General features: G+C 41.2%; 1 protein-coding gene across 1 annotated transcript; it reads right to left on the bottom strand.

Annotated features, from left to right (window-relative positions):
- Positions 1 to 4,493: 4,493 nt before the first annotated feature.
- Positions 4,494 to 7,092, bottom strand: LOC149313524 (uncharacterized). The gene is made up of 4 exons (XM_089523009.1): positions 6,906 to 7,092; positions 5,432 to 5,904; positions 5,209 to 5,319; positions 4,494 to 5,118 (listed from the first exon to the last, which is right to left on the bottom strand). Exons 1-4 carry the CDS (start codon positions 7,090 to 7,092, stop codon positions 4,576 to 4,578), a joined length of 1,314 nt encoding a protein of 437 aa, XP_089379135.1. The 3' UTR covers positions 4,494 to 4,575.
- Between the last annotated feature and the right edge of the window lie 6,991 nt (positions 7,093 to 14,083).

Genomic DNA, 14,083 nt, shown 5'->3' on the forward strand with positions numbered 1-14,083 from the left:
ATGAGACGAAAACTGGAATGGGCACAGATTTCCATGTTGCTTTGCAACAGGTTACTCAACTGTGATAGAAAATCCTCAGCATTTAAAAGGTCCTTACTTTTTTTAACAGAATACAGAGGATTTCTTAGGCCATCAGCCTCCAGTCTAATTTGAACACAATCTCCCAGACTAATTCGCTGGTTAAGATCGTCTAGAATATTTTGTATTGAGTTGTGTAATGCGTGTATAGCTTGCGTGTACGATGTTACATGCTCTAAGTTTCTGAATCGGAACTCCTCACCGATACGCACTGTACGATACAACCTGTGGGTCCACTGCCATGAGCGTACACGCTCTGCATACACGGCAGGGGGGCCCTCATCATCTGGGGAGCCTGGGATGTTTGCAGGTAGGGGCTGGCTCTCATCCCTGGATGATTCAGAAGACTCCAAATCATTCTGAGGTTCTGCACTGGAATAAGAAGGCTGGTTATTATCAGAAACAGAGTCACAGGGGTTTTGGTTCTCAGCCCTGGATGGGTCAGAGGCCACGGAAGAAGGGGTGCTGGAACAAGAAGGCTGGTTATTATCAACACTATGTTTAGTGTTTTTTACCAGGCTCCTCGAGTTCAGGCCCCCTTTACATTTCCTATTATTTTTCCGAGTGTGGAGTACTTTTTTTGATCTGTTAATCAGGGTGGTTACTCTTCTTCTCCAGTACAGTTTACCATTGGCAGGTTTCTTCCAGTACCCCGCCACCCTGCACCATTTACCATTCCGGCCTTTCTTGATCCTTGGTTGTAGTTTACCTCTGCCTATCTGCCGATGTTCAAGGGACCTGTCCACCATGTACTCGTTATATTTTTTAATACTCTCGTAAAAAGCATCCATATGAGCTTGTGTTACTGGATTGTCCCACATATAATTCAAATGGGCTTCATAGCCCTTGGCCCGTCTAAGGATCGCGCAACCTTTCGCTACCATTTTCTGCATCTCCACAAAGCAGGCCGATAACGTTGCAGCTTTCTTTCTGCGGGCTTCAAAGCGTTGTAAGAGATTTCCGTCAATCACCATCACCTGCTCATTATTTTTTTGCTTCTTAGAAGCCTGGGGTGTAGCATCGTGGGGTTCTTCTCTGTTACGTTTCAGAGATTTGTCTAAAAGCAAACAAAATAAGAAGTATTATAGCTCACTCACTCACTCATTACCCCCCCAGCCCTTAAATACCACAACACACACACACACACACACACACACACTGTACCTCCACTTTTATTTGTTGTCACTGGAGTTTCAGGTGCCGCATTGCCTTCGTGGCTGCCTTCAGCAAACATCAATTCTGTAAAGAAAAGACACTAATTTCAGAAAGAACAAACCCACAAAATAACACATTTAATGTTGTTAGCCCCCACCTCTAAATTATTTTTTTTTTTTGACCCACAAAGCAGTGCTAATATTGTTAAGCACAAATTTTACCTAATTCTTCATCTGTTGGGTGTGTCAGGTTTGGGGCCTGTGTTTTAGCCAGCCCTCCTGTGCCCTGTGCAGTCTCCTCTGAAGGAACGTTTTGGACCTGTTTTTCCATGGCTTGCAGGGGCTATGAAGTACCAGCTGTGCCTGATGAACACAAACATGTTGAGACATGCCCACTAAACCCACCCCTCGCATATCAGAAAACCCCACAGAATTATACTGTTGAGACTGAGCTGCCACATTTCTGCTTCTGACAAGAAATGGAGAGGCAGACATTCAGCATTGTTCATGTTTACTTAAATCTAGTATGTGACCAAGTTCCAGATGAACAAATAGATGAAAAAATATACCACACTTTACAAAAATTGGCCAATTCAACTCAGAAGCACGTGGAAGAAAAAATGGAACCCTTAATAACACAGTTGGAAATTCCAAATATTTCTCGTGCTTGTGAAATAATCCATTTAGTTATGAGGTCTCAATTTTCTGATGGAAAAATCAACTGGGGAAGAATTGTGATGACTCTCTTATTTGGAGGTTTTATTGCCAAAAAGCTGAAGACCAGAGGTGTGCCTCTCACAACAGGAAATGTACAGCAAATTACCAATTGCATTGCCGGCTATTTGATAATGGAGAAACACATCTGGATGAAGGAAAATGGCAGCTGGGTAAGTTTAACACATATTCTTTAGGAAACCCTATGGAACCAGTGATCAATTGAGAAAAATGTGTTGCCCTAACAGTTTTTTTCTTTTCATTATTTCAGGAAAACGGCTTAATAATGACGCATGAAGTTACACCCAGAAATATGAGAACAGCTGTTTTTAACCGTCTGTACAATATTTTATATCTAAAGTGGTTGTTATTTCCGGCATAAGCTCTTGTATGCTAATGTCCTATAACAAAGCTATCCACCCAATAAAATCTTTTGAAATTACCTAGTCACCATCAATTCCTAACCCCTACACACACACAAAGCAATGCTCAAAGCAATGGTAGTTAACAGGCTTATTTAAGAAAAACTGGCAAAAAAAAAAAAGTTTTAAACAGAATAAAAAGATTTTCCAAATGGGCACTTATTTGAGAAAAACCAAAAAAAAAGAGCTTTTAAAACAGGCACATTAGACAATTTAAAACCTAAAAAAGAACTTTTTGGGGGAAAATGGCAAAAAGAAGTTTTCCAAATAGGCTTATTTAACAATTAAATGAACTTTTAGCACCAACAAGCCAAAAGTTAACAATACAAAAGGCTGTAACTCTGCTGCGTATGAGTAATCAGCTCTTGACCATAAACCCATTAACACCTCTGGAGCTTTGTTTTCTACCCCCATCAAATCTTCCCACAAAGTCTCCAGAATACTCTTAAAAAAAAGCTTATAAAGCATTTTAAACCTTGTTTCACAAAAAGAGAGCTTTTTAAAATAATATTTGACAAAAATTTTTAAAAATGTACCAAGCACATGTTTTGCATGTGGAAACAGGGGCCAGACTTTTTAATACACATCTTTCTTAATCCCATCAAACATACCCAGCAGTAAGCAAAGCAAAGCTTTTTAAAAAAGGCTTCTAAAGCATTTTAAACCTTGTTTCATAAATACCAAAAAGAGCTTTGTTAAAAATATATATTTAACAAAAAAAAAAAAAATTTAAAACAGTGCTGAGCACATGTTTCCAAGTGAAACCATTTGCCAGACATTTTAAAAACCCGTATATCCTAATCCACACATTTCTACTCTCAGTAAGCTTTGAAAAGTATTTTTTAAAAAGGCTTCTAAAACATTTGTAGCACATGTAAAATTTCTTTCTAACAGAACTACATGCTAACAATTAAAAACATTTAACAGGAAAATGCATAAATACCAATGTTTTTATGGCCCAAAGCCCCAGATTTTAGATGAAGTCCATGGAAAAAGAGAAAGCCGCATGTTATGCTTGTAATTTTAAAGCTGCTCAGTTTTCCCCCCCAAATTAATGGACATTCATCAAATATTTATTCTTTAGTGAGGGAAAAGGCCCACAACAGCCCATTTTGAATAAAGTTTAAAAATGGGGAAAAGGCAATAGTTATAAAGGCCTTCTTTTAAAAAACAATGCTATGGAATATACAGGAAAAAACTTACCAAGAACCACAGAGTCTCACAGGTATGGCAGCCAGAAAAGGACAGACCCCCTTCTCTGCAGAACTTTTATACGTCAGGTAACCAGTCTGTGATTGGCTCTTGAGACCTGCCCCCACCCACCCCTAAGAAAAAGGGTAGGTTGGATCTATCCCCCCTCCCCCAAAAGGTGGTCCTTGGAGGTGGATCTATGACCCAAAGGTGGTCCTTGGGGGTGGATCTATGTCCCTCCACCCCCCCTAAGGTGGTCCTTGGGGGTGGATCTATGACCCAAAGGTGGTCCTTGGGGGTGGATCTATGTCCCTCCATCCCCCTAAGGTGGCCCCCCACCCCTAAGGTGTACATGTTGCAGGGCACATAGCCATGTGGTAAGCCACCCCCCTCCCCTTTTCTCTTTTTAAAAAACTTTTTGCAGAGGGCCCCACCAGGGAAATATAGTGTCTGTTTAAAACTTCAACCATGCTTTTTGTTTCTGTGTTTAGGAGACATTGGGAGGGGGCCTTGGGGGGTTGCAAAAAATGATTTTCAACCCTCTACATTATTTAAGAGCCACCCTGATTTCTGCTTTTTGTTTGAAGTGGGGGGGGGGGGTTGGAGAGGTAGCTGTACAGCTTAATTGTAAGAATCTCTCCTTTGCTTTATTTCTGTTTTTAGGCTAAGGAGGGTCAGGAAGTTTGGAGGGTTTCTGTAAGAAGGCTTCCCCCCACCCCCTCTTCATTGTTTAATTTAAAGAGCCATCTCCACCCTCCACCCCTCCATTTTGTATCCCCCACACCACCAAAGCCTCATGTTTTCTAGGGAGATTGAGTGGTGCATGAATACTGATACCCCCCCCCCCCATTGTAAATACTCATTATGAGCCAGCTCTAGAGTAGTCACTTTTTTGAAAAGAAAATCACAAACACCTTTTTAAAATAAACTCTTTTTTATTTTATAACCTTTTAACAAACATTTTTAAAAAAATATCAAAGCAGCCAACAGTTTTCAAACAAACTTCTAGTCAGTCTTTATGGATCAGATGGTCTGTTAATAGTTGTTAGAAATGTTTTATAAGATCTATTTTTAATCACTTTTAACACATGCTCCAAAATAGGCTTATCCCTGGGTTTCAAAATGTTATTTAATTCCTTCAGTGAATTTTCAGATCTCTCTACTTTAGTTACAAGTTGCAAGATTTGGTCTACAGTCTCATTTGTTATCAATAGGCCATTGAAACTGTAAGCTACAAGAATATATACGTGTAACACGTTTTTAAAATCTATTTGCCCACATAACCAGCTCAGTTTTCTACACAGATAACGTTTTGACCACAACAGACAGTCATGGGAATTTTGAGCAGGGGCAGAGATTACACAGCCAACACAGGATTCATAGCGATATTGCTGCAAACAATGGGTGATGATTCCATAACACACAGCTCTGATTGTTGACCGCATGAGAACTTTCAATTCTCTGGGAGAAAAATTTAATGGTTCTTTTGGAACATCTAGTCCAAGAATTTTAGCCATGACCACAGGGCTAGGTTGAGCTGTAGACATCTCGACGAAATCCTAAAAAAGAAAAAAGATAGATTACCTTTAAAATGCATTTTTAAAACACACACACTTAATACCAAAATCCCCTTCTAAAAGATGACTTACTGGAATATCATTCCAGCCAATGCTTGCAAACCTCCACAGAGCTATAGGTAATGTGTTGCCTCCACATGCTTCAGCACACTTCTCTGCAGAACTGCTACTGGCCTGAGGTTGCTAAAATATAAAGAAAATAGTCTTTTTTTTGTTTTTTTAGAGGAGAGGTGGGGAGCCGACTTTGTAAGGCTAGTCAAAACCCTTTAAAAATAAAAAAAACCCACTTTTTTACCTGCATTACAGCTGGTTCTGCTGAAACGGTATCCACCAGGCGGTTCCATGCTTTGCAAATCTCATCAGCTTCTTCGCTAGCCAGGTCAGCATAGGTAGAAAGCCCATCATCTGAACTATTGCTAGGATAACGCTTTCTGCTTTTTGGCTTCACATCCCCTGTTTCTTGCTCTGTAGAGTTTGCAGAAGTAGTGGGGGCCTCCATGTTGTCTTCTCTGAACATGTCTGGGCTTGCCCAAAGGCTTCCTGTAGCGTTGCTAAAACCGTCTTCTGATTGGCCCTTTTGAATCATCATGGTCACATGAGTCCCTTCAGACGCTCCACCTACAGGCGGGGTTTCATGCTGGGGTGGGGCCACAAGCGGGGGGCGTGGCCGGATATCCGGGGAGGGCAGGACTTCCGGCAGAAGGCCGGATATCCGGGGAGGGCGGGACTTCCGGCAGGAGGCCGGATATCCGGTTAAGGCGGGACTTCCTGTTAAGGCGGGACTTCCGGGGCGGGGCACCTGTCAGTGGGCGGGGCTTATGAGTTTGACGAGAGGTGCCACCCTTTACTACTCATATCTGTGCCACATGCCTTTGAGAGAGCTCAATAAGTTACTTTTAAGAAAGATTCAGCATCAACATGCCATTTCAGCACATCCTTATATTCATTTTTCTTAAAAATATCTCCCCAAGCCCTGTCCCTTAGCATTCTGTATATGCAAAGCATCTTTGAAGAATCTATAAAACTGCATAGGGAAATACAGTCTGAGTCTAACTTATTCGAAATTCCAAAATCTGAAATACTCCTAAATCCAAACCTTCTGTCCTGAGTGGCTCATAGTGACCCCTTTGCTTTCAGATGGTTTGATTTATTCACACACTCTGCTTCATGCACAAAACTTTAAAATATTTTATAAAATTACCAAGAGGCTATGTGCATGAAGTATATTTGAAACATGAATAAATATTGTGTTAAAACTTAGGTTTTAGCTCCAAGGTATCTCATTATGGACATATATCTCTGGTTTCAAACATTTCAGATAAGGAGACTCAACCTGTAGTTTACTGGGGATAAACTGAGTCTTGATTTTGGCTAAAAACAATCTCCTCATAAACTGAAAAAAGCTGTGCAGGTTGTGATGACCGACTCTGGCCTTGAGTCACTGTGTACAACTGAAGCATATCTTTAATGGACAAATAGTCAAAAATAGAGGCTAAATTGATAAGATCCCAATAGTTTCATCACACTGTAACAGAGGTCATCATCATCATCATCATCATCATCATCATCATCATCATCATCATCATATTTATTTATATCCCTCCCTTTTCCCAAAACTGGGACTCAAGGCAGCTCACAACATTAAAAACAGTACAATTAAAAGCATACAAAATTGTACATTATAACAGAATTAAATTATTACAATGCACTATTTGCCAGTGCTAGAGGACCAAGTCACTCAAAGGACCTGCTGCTCCGTCATCACTCACCAGATTTCCTCAGCTCAAATTTCCTCATAACCCTTGCCATTGGCGATGTTGCCTGGATCTTCTGAGGGTTAAAGTCCAAAATCTTTACGAAATGTTGGCAGATAAATAAATCCAATTTATTTGGATTTTCAACAGCCACCCACACCACCACATCTGCATTAGAGAGGGTGCAAGGGATGTGATTCATGTTGGAGTCATCATATGGCCATTATACCCAGAAATTCATCCAACCCAAACCTATGCTAGTTAGTATTCAGTCATTCAAGGTGGTTTAAGTTATACATGAAGGACATGATTGTGCATTTAGTTATTAACAACACATGGTAACAACACAGTACTAAAAATTCAGATCTTAAATACAATCACTAGTCCCAGCTAGAGAAGACGGATTAAATAAACTACTTGATGGCAAATCAGTGCTAATGGAAATCCTATTAATCCATGCAACTAGTCATCCTGGTTCTAACACTTGGATTTAGGCCTGGATCCAGATTCACAGTTCAGAAGTAAGTGTCAATAATGGAGAAACTAAAACACAATCATAGGCTATTTTTTATGTTATTTTTTTAAAAGATGGATTTACAGAGCTACAGTTCTCTTCCCTATCCTGTGTAAGCAAGAGGATCCAGGATCTCCATGTAATGGTCTCCAGAGAAATGTACAAACATAACAGACTTTTTAAAAGGCTGTAGTTCCATAAAAGGATTATGAGATGCAGCTATATAAATTCAACTGCAACTCAAGAACCACAGATTCACATTTGTTATACTCAAAGCTCTTTATTTATTATGTTTATGCTTCAAAAATAAAAGTATAGTTCCTCACAAGTTATTCTTGCTCCTTTCTTTGGTGCCTATAGTGGCTGCATGTTATTTTATCATGCAGTTCATGTATGTGCCTATAGGAAAATGAGGCTACCTTGTAGTAAGTAGCAAGTTAGCATGACATATGGCACAGCAAAAGTGGTCTAATCTATTGCATAGGTTGACTGTAATTTTTCCCTGAGCCCAAGATCTTTGTATTACTTCATTCAGAGGAATAAAAGGACTTCAAATGTGGATCCCATTCAGGGACCTGTAGTCTTGCCAAGTTCATGTCATGTCTCAGATAGTTTGGAGATTGCAAAAGGCCAAAAGGCCAACAAGCTCCTAGTTACAAAAGCTGATTGAGCATGGATTTTTACTTCAACATTGAGCGGATTGTTACTTCGACATTGGCAATGGAGTAACATCTTCAACTGCCCCTGAGGTCAACAGGCTAGTTTAGCTGGTGCATGACAAGCCAGAAGCATCTTCTGCAAGACAAGAGGACCTTGCAAGAAGACCTTGCAAGACAAGAGGAAAAGCCAGGGATCTCCAAAGCTCTGGTTGGTTGGTTGGGGTTGCCATTCTTGCCCCTCAGCATCTGTTACTTGAGGCAATTGCCTCATTAAGTGTAACTGGCTGTCCCTTACATTGCAAGAGCAGTCACCATCTTGAAATGTCAGAGAGAAAGAGAGAGAGAATCACTTTACAGGATTGTTGTGAGGATAAAATGAGGCAGGATTCAGGATGGGGTTCCAGAAGATGTATACCATCCTGGGCCACATAGAAAAACAGCAAAATACAAAGGAAATACAAAAATAAACACAATTGCAGCCTTTTATAGAGTGGGGATATTTTGATATCTACAGTGTTCTTGTACAATGTTCTTGACCATTCAGACTGCTTACAGTTCTTTCCTCACATCTCCATGCTTTCCCATTTTCCTCTTGCTTTTCCTCTTCCCGCATTGCAAGAGAGGCAGGATCTAAAGGTTACTAATATCGAAATACTGAATATTTCAATGTGTAGTTCAGGCCTTAACATGGACTACCCAGTGACTGTATCCCAGACTGTATTCCCGATCTTTCCATACATACGATGGCCTGGATGGTTAGCTGTAGCTGTTGGCATTCTGAAAGGTGACGGGGCATTCGTCTCGCACCATGGCCAATGTGGATGAATGCACATGGGATTTCATTTGCTGGATTTGGCAACAAAGTACCTCTAATTATCATTCTGAACATAATACGTAATCTTCTACCTCAGAAGAGACTTCTGTTAAATGTTCAAGACTAGGATTGTGTGGGTGAGCCACTAACTGAACAAATATGTTTGTTGGCATTTGGTTTTAAGAGACTGCTACCTTGTATGGAGTATTTACTTTTGATCTCTTCCAGTTTGGGAGTATTTTAGACACTGTACATATACACACATGCATGCCTTGGTGATGGAGGTTGAGGTTGGTGGGATCAGTGAGATTGACAGACAGACATACAGGCGTGAGAGCTTGTGAGTGTTTTTACATCACTGCTTTTTAGTGAGAGCCATATTTCATACCTGTTCTGCTTTTCCTCCATTATATGGTTAGAAGATCATTATCTGACAGCTGCGAAGGAGTCTGGCTTGCATAAGAGAGGGTTAAGCAGACCAGGACGACTTCCTTAAGCTGCTCAGCAGTAATTGGCCAAGCATTCCAGCCACATCTATTAGTAGGGAAATTAGATGTAAATGACCCCCGAATGGCTAGAAAATAGCCGGCAACACTTCTGAAATGTTGAGTTCCCCTGCCAAACAAGGTCCTCAGACTTTTCTTTACTACACGACGCAAATAATTAGATAGCATCTTTCCCAATTCAATGCCAACTTGATTCTTATTTTAGCAGTGTAGGCTAAATAGTACTTTGCTTGCCTTGTGGTGCAGTTTCTTAAGACCTGAAATATGGATTTGTTCTTAGAGTGGTCCTCACAGCATTAACATCCCCTCTATTGGGGAGGAGAATCTTCAGTCGTCCATATGCTTTGAACTACAGTTCCCATAATCCCTTCACACTTGCCATACTTGTTTGGTCTCCTGGCATTTGTAATCCAAAACATCTGGAGGGCCCAAAAGGTTTCCCACCTCTGCCCCATATAGTGTCTTAGTCTTTCCATCCAACCCTGGAGAGGGGAAATTGTACCTCAAGTGCCCAACAAAGCCTTGTGTTGTTGTTGTTGTTGTTGTTGTTGTTGTTGTTGTTATTATAGCTATTTCTTGCACTCAGACAGCTAAAAATGGCAACAATCCACTGTTCTTAAGTTCAATGACTTGACATAGACTTGGCAGAAATGACACACTGACTTGATTTGAGACTTGGATATTTTAGTGACTGTCTTACTGGTGGCATTCACTTCAAGCAGCAGACAAGGCCTGCCCACAAAATGTGGGATGCATTTCTCAGAAGGAAACATTGAATGTGTTAGGCAATGGGCTTGAGGCAGAGGCATCCTTCTAGAGCTCTAGCAAAGCTTTAGAAGACGCCTCTGATGTGCAGAGGAGACAGGCTGCCAAGCAGACCTCAACCCCCCCCCCAACTTTTCACCTAATGTACTTGCTGTTCCTTCCAAGAAACGTACCCCACCTCTTTTCTTCTGTTAAAAGTTGGCTCTCAGACTTGAGACTCAACTTGAGACCTGACTTGAAAGTATCCCTCAAGGACTTGAGGCTTGACTTGAGACTTGAAAGTAGAAACCTGAGTCTTGGACTAAAAGGCTTGAATACATCGCTGGCAGTTGCCCACCCTTGATGCAACAGAGGAGGAAAAGTCCTGGAGTTCCAGTTTGCACCCTGATTCATTCCCCCTCTTCAGCATTTCCTTCAGATGTGGATGTTTTCTCATAGGGTAGCGTTGCTACATCTGCAATGCACAGGAATGCAGAGGTCTTGTGTTTGGGGAAGTGCCACTGTGGGAATTGAGCCCCCATAGATTTTGCCATGAAATATTACATTTGTCTTCAGGGCTCAGCCATGTTGCAATATTATTCTTTGGGGAAGAGGCTATGTTGTTTCCATGCTCGCTCTCGCCAGGCCTATGAACAGGGAAGCAATTTTACATCCTTGAAAGGAAATTCCATCCGGTCCCTGTGCCAGTTTTGTTCTCCTCACGTTCTTCTCTGTTTACTTGACTCCTTTGTTCCAGATGGGTTTCTGTTCACTGTTGTAAGCGCGCCAAAAAAAAATCATCAGAGGACACTGATCCTCCAAATGCCCAAATTCTCAAGAATGCAGCCCCTGGGGCCAGGAATGATTTCATCAAAAGTGACTTCCCAGCCACTCCAAAACCTTTCATGTCTCTAGTGAAATCTCCTGTCTTTGGGCAAACAAATCAAGTGCCAGATGATTGTCATAAACACTCAGATACTGGAGCAGCTGAAAGGGCCTCTGATTTTATCAAAGCAGACAGTGTGCTGTTACGATACGTCTCGGGTATGAAACTGCTAGAATCACGCAGGCATGGAAGCAGCAGCAACAGCAACTGCTGGTAATATTCCCAAGGATATAATGAAAATAAGTACTTGATATGTGTAGACCATTGGGCTTTGTGGACTTCAGCTTTGGACACATTTGAGTTCACAGTAATGCTTAAAATTACAGTAGGTGTCGCAGGATTATTCCCAGATGAAGAGAGGGGGACTTGATTCCACAATGAGGGTTTTCATATATTTCAGAGACGGCAGAATTGTGGCCCTTCAGATGTTTGCTGGACAGCTATTCCCATCATTCTTCAGGCTTGCTAGGGTCAATGAGAGTTACAGTCTGCCGTTATCCAGAGGGCCACATATATACCAGTCCAGACACCACTTAACTTCACTTTCTTTAAACTTGGGTCAGAGTTAGGGAAATGGAGAGAAGATCTCTTCTAAGGCTAGGTAATTTTTGTTTGTTTGTTTAGAACTCTAAAGTGGAGTTTCTCCTTCATTTAGAAAGGGCAAACCATTGACCCTTATGGCCATCTTAGATTAGGAGAAGGCGCCTTCACTCAAGTTGCCTTGAGTCCTATATCGGGAGAAAGGCAGGAAATAAATATTATTTATTTATTTATTTCACTTACTTTAACAAGATGGAAGTCAGTTTCCTCTTGGAGGAGATCTTAAATAACTTTTGAGAGCCTGAAGCAGCAAGAAACTTTTTCTGCCAGATGTTTCTCTGCTTCAGACCCATTGCTCGAAAAGCAAGGTTAAGGTTCTCCCTTTCACTTATCAGCTCTTGGCTTTTGCAGTGCTGCTGCTGTTGTTCTCAGTGTTATATCCTAGGTGAACAAAGAGTTTTGGCTTAGGCTATGTCCAAAATCCAAAATCTATAAACATTGTGATAGTTGGAATGAGTGAGCTAAAGTGGACAGGAATGGGACATTTTAAGTCAGATAGGCGGGTTATAGACCGCTGCTTTGAGGCGGCCTGCCGCCGCCGCCGTTTGCTCCGTAAGGGAGCCGTCGCAGCCACACTGTGCGGCTCCCTTATGGAGCAAAAAAGAGGCTCCAAAATGGAGCTTCTTTCTGCGGCGCCTCTGTGACGTCGCGAGGCGCCAGGGGCGCATTCGCGACATCACCGGCACCGCGACACGTTCGGACGCACAGCGTCCGATACATAAAGATGGCGCTGGCCGTGTGGAACGGCCGGCGCCATATTGTACGGACAGAGTCCGTATTAGACCCAGGGGCGTCTAGAAGAGACGCCCCTTTTTTAAAATGGGACGTCCTGCAGACGTCCCAAGTGCCGGTTTGTAACCGACCCCAATTTCACAGGGTTTTATTCAGGGAATGAAAACCTAAGAAGAAATGAGGTGGCATTAATAGTAGTAGTAGCAGTAATTATAATTATTTCTTAACCTACTCTCTCCATGGATAGAGGAGAAATAGTGAGGTGAAATGTAGCAAAAGCAGTCAAATAATATGTAATGCAAAGTCTGAATGAATCAAATCAATAAGATTTCCGGGAAAGCCCATCAGTATAACCATAATCCAAGTTTATGTTACAGAGTCAGAAGAAGAAACTGAAAGATTCTATGTGGGAGTCTAGGAGGAAAATGAGCCTGTGTGTTGTTAATCATAGATGACTGGAATGCAAAAGCAGGAAAGTGAGCAGAATAAAAAATTATAGGAAAATCTGGCCTAGGATCAAGAAATGAAGAAGGAAAGTGACCGAATGAATTTTTCAAGTGTGTTCATTGCAGATACATTCTTCAAGCAACCAAAGAGGCAACTGTATCCATGGACATCACCTGATGACCAATTAGAAATCAAATAATTACATAAATGGAAACAGAAAATGGAGAAACTCCATTTTCTCTGCAAAAACAAGACCAGGAGCAGATTGTGGCATAGACCATGAATTGCTAATATCAAAAATTGGAGTAGAGCTAAAAAAAGGACACTGAACCAAGTGTTGTGCTGAAATACAATCTGAAGAACATCCCTATAGCCTTTCAAGATAATTTTTAAAAATAGATTTGCACTATTAAGCTAATTGACTGCAAGCCAGAAGAACTCTGGACTGAAGTCAGGGAAATTGTCTGGGAGGAATGCAGAGACACTATCAGTGGCCAAAAAGAAAAATCACAATGGATGACAGATGGAATTATTCAAGCTTTTAGGACCAACAAGAAGCAAAAGGAGACAAAAATAGAGCCAGGACCCTGAGTGCTATTGTTCAATGCAAAGCCTTTGATTATATAGATTATAAAAAAAATATGGATTGCTCTTAAAGAAAGGGTTGTGTGCCTCAGCATTTGATTGTCCTGATGCATAACCCATACTCAGGACAAGAGGCAACTGTCTGGAAAGAATATGGAGAAATTATATGGTTTAGATTGGCAAGGGAATCAGGCAAGACTGCATTTTATCACCCTATCTGGTTAATTTGTACTCTGAACATATCATATGTAAAACAGGATAGACCCAGAGGAAAGAGGTGTGAAAACTGGAGAAAGGAACAACAACAATTTAAGATGTGTAAATTGACGCCATATTACCAGCAAAAAAATCATGACGATTTGGAATGTTTATTAAAGAAAGTGAAGAAATAAAATGCAAAGCCAGGCTTACAGTTGAACAGTAAGAAATTCAAAATAATGAACACAGATTATTTATATTACTTAGGCAACGAAGACAGTGAAATAGTTCAAGATTTTCCATATCATGGCTCAATCATTAATCAGAACGGAGACTGCACTGGAGAAATCAGAAGAAAACTAGGACTGGGAAGGGCAGCCATGAATGAACAGGGGCGATACAGGGAAGTGCGGACCACATTGGATTGGCACCCTTAGTGGCCTTTTGGCAGCAACAGGCTGTGGCATTTGTTCACCAGCATCCCTTTAAATGCTGGAGCTCAGGCACA

This window comes from Sceloporus occidentalis, unplaced genomic scaffold, assembly GCF_023333645.1.
Source record: "Sceloporus occidentalis isolate IW3139 unplaced genomic scaffold, rSceOcc1.0.p SCAF_4, whole genome shotgun sequence".
Lineage (NCBI taxonomy): Eukaryota > Metazoa > Chordata > Lepidosauria > Squamata > Phrynosomatidae > Sceloporus > Sceloporus occidentalis.